The sequence below is a fragment of the Podarcis tiliguerta genome, assembly GCF_965153285.1.
Source record: "Podarcis tiliguerta genome assembly, chromosome: 1".
Lineage (NCBI taxonomy): Eukaryota > Metazoa > Chordata > Lepidosauria > Squamata > Lacertidae > Podarcis > Podarcis tiliguerta.
In genome coordinates this window covers 58,922,426-58,943,216 of record NC_139534.1, presented here as the reverse complement: position 1 = coordinate 58,943,216, position 20,791 = coordinate 58,922,426, and the positions used below count along the sequence as shown (strand labels likewise).

General features: G+C 40.8%; 1 protein-coding gene across 1 annotated transcript in view; it reads left to right on the top strand.

Moving 5' to 3' along the window:
- Positions 1-20,791, top strand: part of LRP5 (LDL receptor related protein 5) — a 112,611-nt gene that overhangs the window by 31,707 nt on the left and 60,113 nt on the right. The window contains exons 3-5 of the mRNA XM_083427134.1: positions 9,331-9,528; positions 11,057-11,253; positions 13,664-13,795. Coding sequence (XP_083283260.1) covers positions 9,331-9,528; positions 11,057-11,253; positions 13,664-13,795 — 527 coding nt within the window. The remainder of the gene's footprint in view (positions 1-9,330; positions 9,529-11,056; positions 11,254-13,663; positions 13,796-20,791) is intronic.

The window sequence follows — 20,791 nt, the reverse complement described above, 5'->3', positions numbered from 1 at the left end:
ATGACAAGCTTAACTAGAAAAGGCAGGATACTTGGAGAAGGGGGAGGGGGAAAGATGGACATTCCTTAGTAGGGAATCCCATAACACCTCTCCCACTCCAGTTAGATATCTGACACATGGGAGTGATCTGTGTGGGGAGGACACTGGAACTGTAAAAGGTACATTTAGAAATGCCTCTCATGAGGCCATGAAACCAGGAATTTAAGCAGCAGCTTGAAGCTACCTCTTTTCCCCTTTGCGTCATTGTACTGTTACTTCTATGACTAGACTGGGGGATGTTCATAACTCTTCCCACTAATTGGGCTCACATTGCTATCCATAACATTTGTCATTTATCTGTGCCAAGTATAGGAGATTTTTCAGTCTGGTGTCCTGTTTGGTGGGTTGCCCTGTGCTGCTGGTTACTAGAAATTTCCTCTGAATAGGAGAGAAGGGATGCTTGTCTTAACCTATTTAATACCCCTTGATACTATGGCTGTGATATAAATGTGAAGGGCAAGTTCTCTTGTCCTTGTATAAAAACTGTTTGATAGCTAGTGAGTAGTGAGCTAAGTTACTGTTCAGCAAAGTATTTTCTAAATTTGCCTTCCCCTGTTACTCAAGTGTTTTATAAAGTTGTTTTTGACTTTGAGAGGATGACCTCTTTCAGAAATGTGACCTCTTGCTCTAGCTCCATTTATAGGAGTAGCCAAGGGCAACCCCGGACTGGAAGTGGGGGGGGGGCTGGGCCTGGTGCTGGAAGTTTGCAGCTCCCCACAAGTAAAATCGGGGGCTTGTTTGTGCTTGTTTGTGATGATGGTGGCTTCCCAATGCTTTCTTGCCACCCTCCCATCTTTTTCAAAAGGCATGTTGGGAGCATATTGACAAAATAATTATACATGAGTGGAATATCTGTTTTTCTTCAAGTTACTGTAGTTTCTGAACAGTCTGATAGGAATTCCAGATCAAAGTTTCCAACCTGGTCAGATTTTATTTTGCAGCAATTGTTTCATTCTGCCTCACTTCTTCTCAGTTGTCTCTACTTGTGCTATTCATGGTAGATTGTGAAGACTCCTACTGTTAGAAGTTATTTGCCTAGTCAAGAGTACTACTCTGTATTACTTTATTGCGAAAGACAGAACATAGCATAGTAATCTTAGAATTCATCAGGGTGCATTTACAACACAAGACTGAAGTAAGTTGCTTGCGATTTTTATTGTCTTAATCTCTAGATGTTATGAAGCAAAAATATATTTTTGTTGGGTGGTTAGAAAATACCTGCAATGCACCATTAAAAATAGATCAGTTCTCTAGTTGTAGACGTTCAACACTTGAGCTTTTAGATTTTGGTGGAAAACATTTGATATGAGCACCCTTGCTGTTCTTTTTAAAGGATTGGAATTCAAATTTTGCAATGGTGGCTGGAAAATTTGAAGTTCATTATGAGGAAATATAGTGTAATAAAAGTCTTTTTTTAAAAAAACAAAAACCCAAACAAGTCAATTAGCACAGAAACATGCTCTTTTTTGTGAACAAACATTTTTTTAGTTCAGGGTGGGGAATCTTTTGCTAAAGTACTATTATTTTCCATGTGCAAATGTAGAGCATGCATAATTCTCCATGTAGTTCTTCTGGCAATTTACTTGGAATTTGCATGCAGAGCTGGATCAATACCATTCAACATTCTACCACCCACTTACACCACAAAATCTCTTTTGCAGTATTTTTTTTACTCTGTGCTTTCAGTGGCATGTAACATTCAGCCATAATTTATAACAAATTTAAAATTTCACTTTCATGTAAAAAGTTCCGGCATCATTCCTTCCCAAACTCCTGCTGCTGCTTCGCCACAGAGAAAACAAGCCAGGGTCTGCTTCTCATGCCATCTAAACCTGGGCTTGTGGTTTGGTTTTTCTCCAAACAACAAACTATCAGCCTTGAAGAGACCTTGGTTATTATTGCTTCTGGAGAGAATCAAACCACAGTTTTGGACAACATGACAAGTAGTAGGAGTATCAGTAAACTTCTGAGCAGCATTCACTAGTGTACTGCTCATTCGCATTAAACAATAGTTTGTTTTAGTCTATGGTTTAAAATACGAACTAGGCCAATATTTGCAGTACCATAATGTTTTCAGATGTCTGATTATAATCTAATGTTGGCATGAACAAATTATATGGAACAATGAGATTCGTATGGCTGGTGTGTAGTCCTTTTACCTCAACAACTCCAGGAAATTGGAAGAGGCAAGAGACCAAAAGCTCCCCCCCCCCCCGTGGGCTGATGAGGTACTGTTTACACAGATACCTTTGGTCAGTGCAGTGGCAAATTACCATATTGCTAAAGGACTTACCATGTGGTGCTCCTTGGCTGAGATCCAGTGATGTGCAGAATGGTTTTCATGTATGCAAGAAGACTTTGGGATTAGGCTTCTTGAACTGCAGTCCGCCATTGACACATGGTAAACTGCTTTTGAAAGTTGGCGGGGGCTTTCAAAAGCAGATTTTGATAAGCTCTGGTGAACGTCTGCTGTTCAAGGAAGGAAATAAAAAAATCCCACATGGCATTACTAATGTAAGTCTTTGGAGCCCAGCCTTAGGCTTTCATCTTGCTCCAGCTTTTGATTTAAAACCTACCACCTCCTTGCAGATGTGTAAACCATAATGTATGGTAGTTATGATTATCCTGAGGTTGCTTAATATGTATGGTTACTGATATTATATGAACTCAATTTTGAAAGCCCAAAGCAGTTGTTCCTTAATAGTATATGTGCATTTAATTTCTTGTATCTTTATTCTGTGCCCCTCGCTGGTGGGGCAAGGCATAGTCATGCCTTCATTGTTCGTCAGCCGTTCTGGTTGTTGTTTTTTGTTTCGACCTATTGCCTCCATTCTTCTTTTTTAAAAACAAAAACAAAATAACAACACAAGTGATTTGGTTATTTTTTTCAACTTAACACGGTTAGAAAAAGAACAAAAATGATATCCAGCCACATAGCAAAGAAGGATATTGCAGCCCAACTTCAATAATTCTAAAATTACAATGCAGGATTCGGATAGTGCTTGCTATACCATTCTTAAATTAATATCATTTGTATTCACCCATCCCCGCCCCAAAACTTAACATGTCTCCTCCAAATGAGTCATGTGACATGGAGGGGGGTGTATGATAACACTTACTGATATTATTCTTGACTCTTGCATTTCATCCTACTTTCTTTACACAATAATAATAATAATAATTGTATACTGTACCTATTTTGTTTTCCCTCATTGACTTCCCCTATTTTCTATCAAATGTAAATTTCTGTTTTTGTTGGTTTCTGTCTCTTGTCTTGGTCCCTCCATTTCACCACACATGAATCTTATTAAACGCTCACACTCATGTTGTTGTTTTTCTCTCTGAATTTTTTTTAATTATTTTTTTTTTTGGACTCTTATGAGTGGAACCAATTTCCTTTAAATATTCACTTGGCCTCTTCTCAGTGTCATTGTAAAAATTATTAAAAACTCCTAGCTCGTCTTACGCATTTCCCTCTTGATGTGGTGCTTGGATTTCCTTTGTATTGTTTTATATTTCTAGGTTAATTTGAATGCTTTCCTTCATAGAAGTGTACAATTGCAGATTTGGAAGGGACCACCAAGGTCATTTAGTTCAGACCTCTGCAATGCAAGAGTCTTTTGCCCAACATGGGGCTTGAGATTGAGTCTGAACTATCCAACTTTCACTCTTTCCCAGCTTGGGCAAAATTTGAGCAATGCCCCTCTGTTTCTCATGTTTGTTTGTTTTTTGAAAAATTGCGAGTCTGTAGGCAGTAACTCGGCAATGTATTTTTAAAATATCTATACAGTGCCTAAATAATAAATAAAGATGACAATTTTGTTTGTGGCTTATCTGCTTGAACAATCCTTTCAGAGATTTCCAATATAAAATGCTAAGATACTTTGTATCTGGCAAGAGGCGTGGTTTCCTAACTCTGGAGTACCATGTTATTTGTGTCTTGAATAGCTCTAATTGGCCCAAGAATTAGGAAGTGTGCAAATTCAGTCTTGTTACCCAGGTGGGTCATTTTAGGCTTTAAAGCAGCAGACCTAGAACTTCATTCTGCACTGGATTATACCTAGTAGTATGATCAGGGCAAGATTTTGAGGCAGAGGTCCTGGGCCCCACTCAGAATGAGCAGGAGGCCTCCCCAGTGCAATGGTGCTGGCCTTGGAGCAAGTGAACTAATACCAATTATGGTTTGAAGAGACACTCTCCCCTGTTAAACCATTAAGTCCAGAGTCTAAAATAACTGTGCTGCTGGTTCTAGTATATGTCTGAATGGGAGATAGTCCTGTTGCAGCCCACCTTTGTGGGTTGTGCCCTCTTGGATGTTCAAAGTAGACTGAGCATGGCATGTTGAGCCTTGTTTAGCTTAGCCAAACAATGAAGAAAGGGATTAATAATAACTTTCCCCTAACATTTATAGTCCATGTACAGCTGTTAAGAGACTCTGCCCACAACCTGACAATCCAAAGCTGGGTTTGTATCCCTTTGTGTCACTTTGCTGGCTAGACATTCTTTATCCACCAGAACCTTACATGGACCTAAAGTGTGTTAGGGTGATATTTGCAAATACTCTTTCACTTTCAACACTCTGAGCCTTCGGAGAAGCGGCTGCAAATGGAACGGGGAAATGGGCTAAAATCCCTTGCCCACCCTTCCCACTATTGGATCGAAAGTGCCTTCCATAAGTGGAGGGACACTACTGGATACAACACTATACCTTTCTACTTTGCAACCTGCATTAAACTACATTAACTTGAAGACTGTATTAACTCTTCTGACAAGTGTTCAGTTAACCTTGTGCCCTGTACTGATCAATGTGGCCTCATGTACCGTGCCTAATTTTCATCTCTGCAGTAGGTCCTAAATTTTGAATTCTAAATTAATCTAGAAGCTGAACAACTAGAGTTTGTATAGAAACAGGCACTTTTCATTATTTTCTAGTTGGTACCTGTGTAAGTGTGGTAAAAAATAATAACAGACATAATGGAAGATACAGCACCCATAAGGTTGCTCACAAGAAAATGCTCAGGGTCTGAAAAAGGTTACCTACATAGCATCATCAACATATTTTTATTGATTTTCCATATATCCAAAAAACGACAACAACAAACAAACAAACAAACAAACAAACAAACAAACATCCCTACCCATGTTCTAAGCAATTACTGGGTGCTAGTATGAGAGAAAGGCTGGACTGGATGAATCCCAAGTCGGAATTAAGATTGCTGGAAGAAATATCAACAACCTCAGATATGCAGATGACACAACTTTGATGGCAGAAAATGAGGAGGAATTAAAGAGCCTCTTAATGAGGGTGAAAGAGGAGAGCGCAAAATATGGTCTGAAGCTCAACATAAAAAAACACGAAGATCATGGCCTCTGGTCCTATCACCTCCTGGCAAATAGAAGGGGAAGAAATGGAGGTAGTGAGAGATTTTACTTTCTTGGGCTCCATGATCACTGCAGATGGTGACAGCAGTCACGAAATTAAAAGACGCCTGCTTCTTGGGAGAAAAGCGATGACAAACCTAGACATCATCTTAAAAAGCAGAGACATCACCTTGCCGACAAAGGTCCGTATAGTTAAAGCTATGGTTTTCCCAGTAGTGATGTATGGAAGTGAGAGCTGGACCATAAAGAAGACGGATCGCTGAAGAATTAATGCTTTTGAACTATGGTGCTGGAGGAGACTCTTGAGAGTCCCATGGACTGCAAGAAGATCAAACCTATCCATTCTGAAGGAAATCAGCCCTGAGTGCTCACTGGAAGGACAGATCCTGAAGCTGAGGCTCCAATACCTCATGAGGCCACCTCATGAGAAGAGAAGACTCCCTGGAAAAGACCCTGATGTTGGGAAAGATTGAGGGCACAAGGAGAAGGGGACAACAGAGGACAAGATGGTTGGACAGTGTTCTCAAAGCTATGAACATGAGTTGGACCAAACTGTGGGAGGCAGTGGAAGACAGGAGTGCCTGGCATGCTCTGGTCCATGGGGTCATGAAGAATCGGACACGATTAAACGACTAAACAACGAGTATGGGAGAAGAGGGGCCTGAAGCTTCCTACTTTGGTAGGAGCGTCTCTATGTACAAATGCTTCCCATGGCATCGTGGCTACACTTCCGTGTATGTTTCCCAAGATCAATCTACACATGCATTAGTGGAATCTGTCACACAGTTGTTTGCAAAATGGTGTTTGGTGATCTGGGGGGTTAGAGAGACCGTATGGGACAGTGCCCTGTGCGAGAGAACAATTCTCCTGCCTGTTCTGGAGCTATGCAGGAAAATATCCGTCCTTGGGGAAAGCGGTGTCATTGCCCTTTGCTCCCACAACTGCCTTTCCTGGAGTGAAACTGCTAAAGGCTATCAGAACTCCCTTGATTTATGTGCCAAAAGTTCCAGTTCTTCTGCTTGAACTACCATGAAGCAAAAATGTTATCTTCCATCTTGTTTTCCCATTTCCCTTAGATGAACTAATGAGTTTCTGTGTGCCAGGTTTCATGGGGGTAGCTTAATGGCATGTGCTGTATTTTTGGAACTTGCTCATAGAAATACTGGTTATTCGCACTAAGTGTTTTTCTAATTCCTTTGTCGCTTTGTAGATGTATCTTTGGCTCTTCGATTCATTGACACAGTAATCTTTTACATGAACCACTTTCAGCGTTCCAACAAGATACATACATCTAATGTTTTGTTAATCAGAAATAAGAGTTGTTTTCAAAGGCTGAAGTAACAAACTGGGTTGAGCCTTGCAAGGATCGACTGCATCTGAAAAATCAACATCGATTTAGAAAAAACAAACACTTGTGCAACATTTAAATCCATCTGTACTCAGAAGGGCATTTATAATGACAGTGGATTTGATTGCAAATTATTCATGGCTCCTCTGGTGGAACTTGTTTGCCCTATTGCAGACAAGTTTCACAAGAGCTGGGCCGGGGTGGGGGGGGGGACGGGAAGAGTTATTCATGCTTTGTCCTTGTTGATATTAGGCATCTAAAAGTTGCCTTTTTGAGGGTAGATGCCCTTAATGGCAGGATAGACATCTAAAAAATAAATAAAATACAAATAAACGTTGCACTCCTTGTGTCTCTCTCCTTCACTAGTGGCACAATTCATTAGTTAACTATGGCCTTGCTTTCAAAAGACTCTCAGTTGGTGTTTTTTTCCATACTGCTTAACTAAATTTGCGATTATGTCAGTCTTCCAGAATGCCCTGGCTTTTCTTAGCGTGTTTCACAGACTTTGGAGGCGGGGCTATTTTAATAGGTGCACTCCTGGCATGTTTTGGCATGGCATTTCCGTTACAATGGCCTTTACTAGCATTGTCTCCCCGTGCATTTAATGACAGTGTTTCCATAGCAAATGGTTATGCCTTTTTCTTGTCTCTTTTATCCACTTTGGATCGCAACTTGGTTGGAAAAGAATGTAAGTAGACTACAATAGCTGCATAAATTGTGTAGGATTTGGTATTGTTTTGATTTTCCTATTGTCTTTGGGAATGCTTGACCTTAACTAGGAACACTTTGGTGTGTTTACCTAGCATTCCATTGTATGGCCTTTTTAACAATACTTTCTGGACAGCTTCACGAGCTGATTTGACCACAACCTCAGTATGCCAACAATGAGTATAAATGTTAAGTAGTTGGTGAATTTTCTTCACAGGATCTAAGTAGCCTTGATTTTTAAAAACAACAACAATGTTTTCCTCATCTAATGCTTGACTGTAAGGAAAACAAAACAGTGAAGTAGACCAATAATAATAATAATGATAATAATCATAATACTACTACAGTGGTACCTCAGGTTAAGAACTTAATTCGTTCCAGAGGTCTGTTCTTAACCTGAAACTGTTCTTAACCTGAAGCACCACTTTAGCTAATGGGGCCTCCCGCTGCCGCCGCACCGCCGAAGCACAATTTCTGTTCTCATCGTGAAGCAAAGTTCTTGACCCGAGGTACTATTTCTGGGTTAGTGGAATCTGTAACCTGAAGCGTCTGTAACCCGAGGTACCACTGTAATACCTTTATTGTCAATGTACAACCTGTGTACAATGAAATTAACAGCCTTGCTGTTTATGTTGTATTCTTGTATGCTGGGAAGATGACCCTTGTTTTGTTAGGAGAGGAGATTACGTTTGCATAGAAGGAACTTCACATTCACTTTTGGACTTAGCAAAGTGTCTGTCTTCAGTCTATAGGTGATCCTCCAGTTGAAAATTTGAAACAGCCTAGAAATCATTTACATTTTCTCAGAGTTTGTTTTTCCTTTCCTGACCTGTTTAATTTTTAGAGAGTAGTTGTTCTTTCTGCACCTGTCTATTTACTCTGTATCTCGGAGGAACACTGTGTATTGCATAAACACATGCTAACAAATGAGAAATCTCTCTTCTTGTGAAACAGCACTCCTGGGTTGTTGTTGTTTTAAGGTTTTAAAAGTCCATGCACTTGATTCCTGAATGGAAAGTATATTGTCCTCTGTTGCATAGCTGTCATAGCTTAAGGTTAAGAGGAAGGGTGTGAAATCAGCCTCAGCATGAATTTATTGCTAGTATACAGTACATTTATCTTCGTATCCTTAATGTCAGCAAGCTGCCTAGTAATAGGTAATTTACTACTATAAATTAGATGTGAAATGTGATGCATAGGCATTATTGTTTGTATATAATTTGTATCCATTGCACCTGTATTCTTTGGCATATATAAACCAGTTTAATTTAGGTTCTTGTGCTATTGTCAGTTTGGCTCAGTTGTCTCTGATTAATTGCCAGAAGTGCATAATAAATAAGTTGTTGCTCAACTCTTCTATTTAACCAGGTGCAATATTAATTTTTGTGTTACATGGAAGAGCTTATATTACGCCACTGAAAATAAAATTGTAGATTGAAAGATTTGCATCTTATGAAATCTGTGCTAACATAAGCTTAGAGGTTCCACCAGAGCCATTGTGCAAATACACAGAGATTTTTTTAAAAAGGGGGGAGGGGGTAAGAGACAGTTTTCAAGTCCAGTTTTCAGGGCATTCTAGGCAATACGTTTTTTCTTCTAGATCGGGGGTGGGCAACATTATCAGGATCTGTGGGAGGAGGCATACTGAAGCAAGTAGAGGGCTTCAAGTTGGCTGCAGGTTGCTCACTTTGTTCTAGAGCCAGTCAGTTAAGGTATAACATTTAAACAGATGGTGCTCGAGTTTTAAAGGAACGTTTGATATTCTGGTGGTTTTTCCTTTTAGATTTCTGAGGCACATGAACTTCAGGAGTCTACTCCGTCACCATAACACTTGTATTTTTAATACTTTCTAGGTACATGTATTGGACAGACTGGGGGGAGACACCTAGAATAGAGCGTGCTGGAATGGACAGCAGTGTTCGGAAAATAATTGTGGATTCTGACATTTACTGGCCTAATGGACTCACCATAGATCTTGAGGAACAAAAGCTTTATTGGGCTGATGCAAAACTGAGTTTCATTCACAGAGCGAATCTGGACGGCTCTTTCAGGTATGTGGCATGTGTGTTCGTGTTCTTTCCTCCTCACATAAATTTTATGTCTCTCAAACTGTCTGACTACAGTGGTACCTTGGTTTACAACCATAATCCATTCTGGGGGTCCATTTGTAAACCAAAATAGGTTGTAACTCAAGGCGCACTTTCTCCAGTGGGGCCTCCAAAAAAGTTTTGTTCTTAATCAAAAAAAAAATTGTTCGTAATCCCCCAAAATGGGTTGTAATCCAAAGAAAGGTTGCAAACTGGGACACACACTTATGGGTTTGAAGTGTTTGTAATCCAAAACGTATGCAGACCAAGACGTATGCAAACCAAGGGACCGCTGTAAAGGTTTTTCATCATCAAACCATACAACTTTTGCTATGAAACTCAAAACTCTCATTGTGTTCAGACTTACTGGTGCTTGCTCTTTTAAAGGAAGATATGTTTGACAGTGGGTTGCTTTTTAAAAAACAATGCTGCCATAAAGTAATGTTGCTATAGTTCAGAACATCTAATTGGCGTATTTTGACACTTGGATTGTAAAAAGCAACAACTTGCAGTTAGCTTGTATGACACGCTTAAGGGATGTTGTTGAAAGGATCCAGGAAGCAAGTGTGATATTGGGAGCCCTCTACTCCTCCTCAAGACCACTGCGTTAAGCAAGGATAGTGGCCCTGTATGGTGTAACAATATTTAGATTCATAATTCCTGTCTGTGCCTCCTGGTAGGCATTGCTGTCAGTTAGTTTGAGATACTCTAGATTTCCCCCTATGGGCTCTTTTGAGAAATCCCTGGCCTTGGGCATTGAACATTGTGCAGTACATGTCCATGTTCTGTGGTCAACTCAATTCCTTTGCGTCAGGAAATGAAGCTGCTTTTCATATGGTACTACAAACTAATAAATTATTTCAGAGCAGTAATGGAAAATACAAACAGGCTGTTTTCATGTCTGAGTGTGCTTTAGTTTCAGTAGTGCTAAATAAGCTTGAAAGAAGTAAACCTTTTATGCTGCAAAGGCTGCCACAGTCACCCGCTTCTGTTACTGGCTTGATGGTGTTCCAGAGCAATTTGCATTCTGCATAATGGCTTGAATTTACTGTAACAGCTGGAACTAGTTATTGCTACCAAAAGGGCAAGGTGTTTGAAGGCTTAGAAAAATGGTTGCACACCCATGTGCTTTTTTTTTTTTTTTTTTTTTTTGCAGCCTCAATGTATATATTTTTGCATGTGCGATGATTCAGCAGAGAGGGTTGAAGTATGGTTGGGATAACTCTAGGTCAGTGATGGCCAAACTTGGCCCTCCAGCTGTTTTGGGACTACAGTTCCCATCATCCTGTTAGCTAGGGATGATGGGAGTTGTAGTCCCAAAACAGCTGGAGGGCCAAGTTTGGCCATCACTGCTCTCGGTGAACTGATGTGCTGCTGTTTATGGAAGTTAGTTGTCTTTTATTTAAATCTTGACTGAAGCCTTTAAGGAGCTCACATCTTGGCTCATGGTATCGTTATGGCAACTAAAATGCTTTTCCTCCCACAAATCTAGGCAAAAAGTTGTGGAAGGTAGCCTCACACACCCATTTGCACTGACGCTGGCTGGGGATACTTTGTACTGGACGGACTGGCAGACTCGCTCCATTCATGCCTGCAACAAAAGGACCGGAGAGAAAAGGAGAGAAATACTAAGTGCCCTGTATTCGCCGATGGACATCCAGGTTTTGAGCCCTGAAAGGCAGCCGTATTGTACGTTTCCTACATTTATTTGCTGTAGTTTAGGCATGTGGAGTGGGTGTGGTTTTAAATCTGGGACTTTGGGAGAACACCCAGGAACTTCAGAGAGAGAACATAAATGATTCATCTCTTTGATGCAGATGTTAGCATGCATTGTGAATGAATAGCAGGTTAGGCAGAAATTTAGCTTGGCTGTGTGAGTTTTAACTATCATGTCCTCAAATACTGGATTTGACAGACTTACATGCCATGGTGCTTTCAACTGTGTTTCTGCCTCGTATGTTTACTGAACACTAGCATGTATATAGCCAACAAGCTCAGAATTGCTTGGAAGCAAGCTGAAGCTCTTCTGCACGCAACATCTCATCCTCTGACTTCTAGACTTCTTCAGTAACTTCCTCGATTTGATCCGCCTCTTGATGTCAGGGATGTTTCAGAGGGGCTTTGCAGGTGCTGATGTCACAATTTCTTTGGCTGTCATTGGCTTAGTTGCTTTGATGTCAGAGGGATCAGACAAGCTAGAGCCATACAAATGAATACCAAATGCAGAGCCTAGAAAGGCAACAATGTATAGTCAGTTAATTATAATTATTAATTATTGTGGGGATGCAGTGAGTTTCTAAGTAACCTTGTGGAGCAGAACAGCAGAAGATAAGATTAGCACAGTTTGCTAATGCAAGCGATTCCTAGTTTTTGTGCTAGGAAGCAAAGTCAAATAAATAGAATTTCTTCATTCTGAAGATATTTCCAAGCTATTTTTCCTGCTCCTCTATACAGGCTTTTATCTAAAATTGATTGTTGAAGTTCATAGTACCACCTCTGCCATTCTTTAAACAGGTTGTTCTAAGGAATTGTTTTCCACTTTGAATATTACTAATGCCAGGTATCAACATAGCTATTGAGAAACTTTGCAGCAGTTGATTTAGGAACTCAAATATTCACGTAGATGGAGCCTCCATCTTTCATCAGTGGAAGTAAAATGTAAAATAAAAATAAAAATGGAACATATGGTACACCCTGGTCTTGTTTTGCAGCCTTTTCATGGTTCAGAATCTTGTAGTTTGCAGATGCTAACTATTGGGAAAGTACACAATAAGCTCATGATTTAGAGATAAGTATTAGCAGACCCTTGGGTCCTGAATCTAATAAACCTGAAATATTTGGTCTCTGGATGTGGTACTGGCTGTACTTTGAATAGGGAAGATAGGTTGACAGCAAAGCACTGTGGAGTAAACAAAAGAATTTAAGATCTGCTCTAGCAGAGAAACAGGTGCAAGACTTCACTAAAATGCACTGAGTATGTGCACTGCTACAGTTCGTCCTAGCGTTCCAGATGGGGTTGTGTGGTGCTTTCTGAAATTCTTGACATTTCTCTCAGCTGAGGGAATGTCCCGCCCTTGGGTCACAGTATTTCTGGCCAGTAGCGAGGAAAACCTGGTGCATATGGAGATACCATCTCCTAGAAATAGCTGAGATGCCATTGTCTCTTGACTAGGATCGGATTTGGATTCCACCTCCCCCCAATGGTTCTTGCATATTGCTGGTCTGATTATGGCCCACGCACAAGGCAGTGATAATCTGGGAGTGCACAGAATATTGGCGTCTGATTTTCTTGGCACACTTGAATTGTTACCCCCTTTTGTATTGTTGGCTGCCTTTCTTTTCGTTGCCATAATCCAGTGAGATTATTTCCAGGAGGTGTTAAAATCAACTATAACAAAACACCACTTAAAAACAGATTGGCCTTATGAATATGTGTATGTGGAAGGGGAGAGACTGTTATATTTGCTACAATTGCGTTTGGTACTAGTAAATACAAGTTGTATTGTGCAAACAGAGTTTTAAAGCTGCCACAGGAATCTCTTTAACAGTCCTGGGACTGTGGCAGGCGATCATTCTCCTCTTGCTTACAAGGCTCCTAGCAGCTTCTACAACGTTTTCAGGAGTTGCTCCACAGAATCCCCAAGCTACTTTCTGATCTCGTACGAGAAATTTGCTGAGCTCGCGTCTTCTTTAAAGGGAAGCTGCATCATGCATTCCAGCCACAGTTTTGCCTTTAAACAACTTTTGTACCTAGTTTCTAAACTACATTTTGAAGGTGGGCGGGCAACCTAAAAGGGATTTTCTCAGGCGAAGTCAGTGTGCACACATGCACGGTGTGAATTGCTCCTCTAGAGATCTTTCTAAGCCTCATTATGTAGCATTAAATTCTTCTTAAAATTTAGGAAAGATGTGTTCTACAAAATGTAATATAGGGTAAAAAAACCACAAGTGTATATATATTTAAATTATGTTCAGAGTTGTTAAGAACAGGGTACTTCTGGGGGAGAAATGTTTATTTTTAGCTTACCTCAGAGAATTGAAGCTCCTCAGCGTTCTGGAAAAATGTAAAATGCTCTTCTCTCTTTTCTGATTTCTTAAGTTCATACACCCTGTGAAGATAATAATGGGGGCTGCTCCCATTTGTGCCTGTTATCTCCAAGAGACCCCTTTTACAGCTGTAACTGTCCCACTGGAGTCCAGCTTGAAGAAGATGGCAGGACCTGCAAAGCGGGTAAGTAATGTGGCCAGAGAAATTGTTGCTCAAGAGAGTTCTAGACTAGTACCAGAAGACTGAGACACTTTGAGGTTGGTTTGGACAAGTTAATTCCTTCTTTTGTCTTCAACAAGTGTAGCCAACATGGTGCCATCCACATGTTTTTGGACCACAACTCACACCAGCCCCAGACAGTAAGTATGGCCAGTGTTCAGGGCCATACTTACTGATGGGAGATGAAAGGGGCCATATTAGCTACTTCTGATGTATAGTCTAGAGAAGTTATTTAAGTAGTGTTTTCTCTGTGTGTATTACTCTTCCTTCTCTGTATCCCAAGCTATTCCCTCCCTCCCCATTAACAGGGTCTGTATGTATTTGAAGTCTGTCTGTTGCAATTAATTCACTTGGCAAGACCTCAGTCCCAAGTCTATAGAAGATGCCTACGTATTACAGAATTCAAGGTTAGCTTAAAGTATGGAGGCAATAGAAGTAAAATACATAACCACATCAAATTTTATAAGCATGAGAAGAGAATTTTGTATTTCCACAAAGAATGCATTCCTCTATTGATGCTGCTTCTTCCCCCCCCCCCCAAATCTCTTTTACAACTCCTCCTAATGTATGCAGGGAACAAAAATTGGATGCAAGCAACCATTTTGGAATGTTAATTTGTGAGCACTCCCTTGTTAAAGCATTCATGCGTTACAAAAATTATGTATTTCTCTCAAATTTAGGGCTGCTTTGGAACTTCTGGTTTTAGAATCAAAGTATGGAAGAATATATATTAAGTGTCCATAAGGATATGTTGGCATATGGTCTTTAATGACCAAGTCCACGGGTTTTGGAAAACCAGAAATGATGTGTGTTATGTTTGAGAGAAATGTGCCAGGGAAATTTGCTGAATCTTGGATTGTGAGGGCTAGTGCTTTGGATTTAATGTTAAGATAGGGTTGCCATATGTCCGGAATTTCCTGGACATATACGGAATACTGCAGTTGGAAGCAGTGTCTGGGCGGAAATTGCTAAAATGTTTGGGAAAATCTGGATATATGGCAACCCATGTTGGCAGTGTTGTTTTTGGCGATCTTTCTTTCTTTCTTTCTTTCTTTGCAAATTTGCTAAAAAAGCTCAACAACTTGTCCAGATTTTCACTGTTTGAAATATTGCAACCCTAGTTAAGCTTCAGTTAGGTTAAAGGGGAATGGTCCACACATAGAAATATGTTGTCTTGGATTTTTTTAGCAGCATGGCTGTTGAGGATTGTGTGCATAATAGTAGGCGAATTATTGATGGCCAAGCTGGTGTTGCCATTTTATTTAAAAATAAGAGGAAGAATTCAACATCATATTATTTACAGTCATTTAGCCTGCTAGTCAGAACAATTGTCCCCTCTCCTCCACGTGGATGCTGTTCTAGAATGTTCTGCTGCCACCCCCATCCCTGCAGGGAGCAGGTGGGCAGAGGGGAGAAGCCTTGTTGAACAAACAAAAGTCTCTGTGCGGGCTTCCATTGACGGGGCTCATTAGTTGCAAATCTCGCTGTTTTGGACCTGACGCAAATGTCTTCCTCCTTCTTTATTACAACAAAATGCACGATTTTCTGTAGCCCCACCTTGTTTTGCAGTAGCCCCACGATGTTTTGCAGTAGCCCCACCTTGCGGGGGGGAACCCCCAACCGCATCAGAAGCAGCACCAGCACAAAGTGGAACACATTCATATGTGCATATGATAGATGAGTAGCCATTTTTCCTAAGAGAAATTCGAACATTGTGAATGGGAGAACTGCACTACCAAAAGCAAATGCCTAACCGTGTAGGACTTAAGTAAAGGAAGGAGAACTGGAAAGAGGTGGAGCCTTGGTGCCTCCCTCGTGTTTTGAGAGGAGAGGGGACTCTGACAGAATATGCCTTTTCCTCTTTCCTTTTGGCACTGCAGGATGTCAGGATAACACCCTGCCCCCAAATCACAGGAAGCCTTGGAAGATTAGCTGTGATTCCTGCATCGCAGGGGATTGGACTAGACCAGTATTTCCCAACCTTGGGCCTCCAGCTGTTTTCGAACTACAATTCCCATCATCCCTGACCACTGGTCTTGCTAGCTGAGGATTATGGGAGTTGTAGTCCAAAAACAGCTGGAGGCCCAAGGTTGGGAAATGCTGGACTAGACAACCATTTTGTGCCCTTCCAACTCCACAGTTCTATGATTCTAAGTATCACAACATGCATTGCTTGGTGAAAATTATTGTGCTGTGGACCATGAGGGCTATTTCCAACAAAGTCGCTGCACTCACAGTCTGCTTGTGCAATGGAATTTCCTCTCCCTCTCCTTCCTCTGAGTGCCCCCTGGACCTCCCCCCACCCCGCTCTGGTGATTACAACATTTACCACAGCGTATTTAGGGTTGCTCTAGTGCAGATTGGGGGGCTGGGGGTGGGGGAGGAGAGGAAGTCCCATTGCTGGAGGCACAATAACTTTCTTGGATACAATCCTGATTAATGAAATGTTTAACAACAACAACAATCCCCGTAGAAACAACATTCTAGATCTTGATATGTAGCATTGTGGTCAGTGCCCACTAAATTATCCTCCTCCTTTCTCCCTATCCCTGTGATTTTTGCTACAAGTTAGTTTTGTGGGGGCATATATATAATGCTGCAAATTTATTTTCTCTCTGCTAAAGGCAAGACATGTTCCCTTACTCCTGCTTCAGTTGTGTTAGTGGCATGCTCTCCACTGCATTATAGGAAGGATCCCCCCAGCCCCTTTTTGTATATAAAAAAGCACCTCTCTTTTCATTGCTTTAGGAACTGTTCCTGAATGCTCGGGACAAGCGCTTCAAAACTTTCATATTGACCTTGAGTTTCTGGCAATGGGAAACTGCCCCAGTGGGCATTTAGAAGGTTGGCTGAAAGGATACAGAAATGAGTGACTATTTATATGGCTAGCACCTTTCTGTTGTTGGGCCAGACATTCTTTTAAGGGCTTTCTGTCAGTGGGGTGAAGGGGGAGTGGGATGGGAACAGGAAGTCTGGTTTTGCATAAGAATGTGGCTTTTCGGTTCAGTTTTGTGGATTATTTCTTTCCCAAGCTCTGCATCTTTTGTGGCTCTCTGCCTTATGCCATGTCCACACGTGCTTTCCTGCTATTATTAATTAACTCCTTGGTGGCCAAAGGCTGGCTAGAATCCATTACTCAGAGGGGAAGAAATGACTGGGACATCAAATTGAACTCACATTGATACAACCTGCACAGGTCACTGTGGGCTTCCCTAAAGAATCAGAATCTTTGAATAAGTATTTATGCACATGCATTTCTTCAGCACTCTCTCATTCACCTCTTTATTTAGGGGTACAACTAAATATGTTGCAGGAATTAACAAGTGTGTGTGTGTGTGTGTGTGTGTGTGTGTGTGTGTTATGTATGTGTGTTCAGCAGACCAGAAAGTTGGAATGGAGCCATTATGCGGGTGTCTTTTTTAATCCTTTGCCCTGCACATTTCCTCTGGTTTTAAATCTCCTCCTGAAGCTAATATTTGCCATATGAGAGAAAACATCGTATGCTGTATCAAAGTGCAGTACAGAACTTGTGGGGTATTTTCTGGTACAGAATTGAAATGCAGCTTTCATGTATTTCCATGGCAATTTCATGGGGAAGTATCTGACTAATGTGTTCCGTCAACACAAGGATTTGCGCTTGCACAACAGAATAGTCCCTCCTATCCTCTCCCTCCCTACACCCTCCTCAAATATACTCTGGAGGATTGGGGTAACCCCCAAAACAGATTTCAGGGACACATGGCGGGAGCAGTAGTGGAGCTTCATGCTCCTGCACCGGGGGGGGGGCGTAGAGCAGGCGGGGCAGGGCTGGCGCACTGCCTGTGGGGGCGTGGTGTCCAGCACAGGCGGGGGGGGGGGAGCTGCGATGGCACCCCTCCAGAATCGCGCTGCCGGGGCGGTGCCCTCCCCCCCCCCACTCCTCTTCCTCTGCCAGTGGGTGGGAGGAGAGGCAAGAAAGTTCCATCATGCAAACATAAATCCTTGTGCTGATGTGATGCTGTGTTGGATGCAGGCAGTGATTATCTTTACATACCATTTATTTGAAGAAATAACTTTTTTGTCTAGTTAAGAATGCAAATGAGAAAACAGGGTATAGTTGCTGAAAACTTTGGTAAATCTTCTAGTTTTACTTCATTAAGCAGCAGGGTGGAGGAGAAGAGTGTATTGGAGCCACAGCCATGAGTTAATTGATTATCATTATTGTATTTTAGGCAATCATACCTCAGCTGATTAAGTTGAGGTATGCACTCACACTGCCTCTTATATCTTCTCTTCACTGCTTTTAAACCAAGGAGTCTCTAATAAACCACAGTTTTCCATTTCTTCTGATTTTTGCTTGCCAGCTTTGGAACAAGTCAGGATAGTAAACTACAGTTTGAAGTTAGTTTAATACCCTGTCTTGTTCTGAAGCTGGTAACCATAGTTTTCTGATTTGAACAAAACAGGAAACACTGATTAATTGCAGGTTTCTTGGTGATTGCAGCTTTAGCAAAAGGACTTTGTAGGAGCAGGAGGTTTGGGCATATCTTGGCATAATAAACTGAGATAGGAATGTCTGAACTGGGCTATTACACACTTCCTCAAGAGGGAAGCTGTGGGCATTTTAACTGGTTGTTAATGAGTTGTCATCTAACCAGTTTGCTTGTTTGGTTTGTTTTTTTCCACACAAAAATCCAAGAAGAATCAAAACTTGCATCAAGCTTGTAGTGGCTAGTGGAGAAAATGGAAACATGCAATATACCTCTTTTTAGAATTAGAGGGACTTGTGCTGATAATTACTGAATATTTGGTTCATAAAAGACATGGAAGTTTTATATTAAACTCGGGTATTTATAATCATATTTAAACCACTGCCAAGATAGTAATAAATAATTTTCCTTATTAAAGGAAGGGCTTGTAATAGTTGTATTAGCTGATGTTTCTTTATCTAACTGTAAGTGTTGAATATGCATATTTCCCCCATGTCTTAGTAAGGACAACAAGTTGTATTATTTTGAGGAAGGGTGTTTCACAGATTGTGATAGACCTTGGCATTTAATTCCCCTGTTAGATCTTGTAATCAAGGCATTTGCCATGCACCTTACTTGAGCAAAATAAAACAACCTACAATGATCCTGTTAATTTCCTCCCTGTGCAAGTCTGTATGTGAATTGTTATTTATTAAATTTCTACACTGCCCTTTACCCAAAGATCACAGGGCAGTTCACAATATAAAAACACAAAAATGCAAATCATAGTAACAAACATGATATCCTGCTCATGATATAGAACAGCGTTCCCCACAATAATATGCAGAGGAAATTTGCCAGATAACTTAATCTGTTTCAGAAACTAACAGATCTATATGTGGCTCATCTATGCATGGCATTTAAAAATCAGCTTGGTTCTGATAGAAGTTAGGATGTGTTCTGTATTCATTGGAGGTGCGATTTTCCAATGACAGTTTTTTTGAATTTGCTAATCTTTACTCCCCCGCCCCCAAAGTCACTCCCAGTAAAATGGGGCCTGTAAAAAGTTAGCAGTGGAGGGAGTGAGGCAAAAGGGTTAGCGAGGCACCCACAAGAGAGCATTGTTCCAGTCTGATTAGTAGACAGACAAATGGGAAAGGAATAGCATGGCATTTTCTGGCATGGATTAGCAACAGCAACCAGCGCTGTCTACATTTGTTTAGGTTGGGTGAATAAATTGGAGCATTTGTTACTGTATTATAAATGTCTTGTCACTTGTCAAATGTGAAGTGGGCCAAGGGGAGAATGACAAACAGCTCTTGTTGAGCTGGTGAGATGGGCTGCTTTGCTGCTGTCAACTCTGATTGGAGTTAATTTTGTAAATAGAATGCAGCTGCCATTTTCAGAGCTGAAACATGAATTTTTAATAGTGGCACAAAGCGGCGATCTCTGAAAGTGCGACACCTACTTTGGATATTTTAAAATGTAAACCGAATGGATTAAAGGGACTGCTATCTCAGTTACAAACCATCCCTCTCTTGTCTTGCTTCCTGCATGGCTTTTCATTAACTACAAAATGAGAAGCGCTCAGGGATGGAGGATAAATGGACCAGCACTTGTGTTTTGTGGGTTTGTTTCTCCTTTCAAATTCAGTTACACTGAGCAGGTGTTCCTAAATGCAGCTCATTAAAATGTCTAGGCCTGTATGGATGTTAGTTTTGTCATATCGATTGACAAAAGATCTGTTACGTTTTCGGGAATGGAAACAGAAAATGTAAAGACAATTTAGTAGCACAGTGAGGAAGTGGTAGAAGGAGAAGGTTGGTTGCTTTAACAAAAATTGTAACTTCAGTCTGCTGAGTCTGAAGAGTTCAGGTTTCTTGCTTCCCTCTTTTAAGCATAAGGAATTTATGCATTTTTTTCCTTGCTAATTAAGTGGGTCATATGGTGTTACATAGACATTCTTTTCCCCGTGTTTTTTTCTGGCAAATAGTTGACGGATGTAGACTTAGACTTTTAAAAACAGTAAGAGTATATGCATTGCCTTAAATAATGCTTTGGATCCCCGTTTTGGCTCAGGAAAGAATTTTCCAGCACCAACCCAGATTAGCTGGTGAACTTAGACTTTTAAGCATCTGGATTTGATATAAGCTATTTTATATGCAGTTAATTTTACCTTAAGACATGGGGTTTGGATTAGCTGACCTTCAGGTGTCTCAAAATCCATTGCCAGTGGGAAAATCTTAGCTAACTTGGAATGTGAACTCCCCCCCCCCAAAAAAAAATTCTGCCTGTAATTGACTACATTTGTGATGTGAATTTCAGGCTTGCATTTTCACAGTATAATTCTTCACAACGATCACTAGTGCCATAGCTCTATGAACAGACATTTCCTTTGACTTAAATGAAAGGTGAAATTTTTGGAATATGTTAAATGCCAAATCATGGTTAGGGACCTATTAAGGCATTGTAAGTGGTGGTGTGGACAGACCAGCAAATGGGGAATATGTGA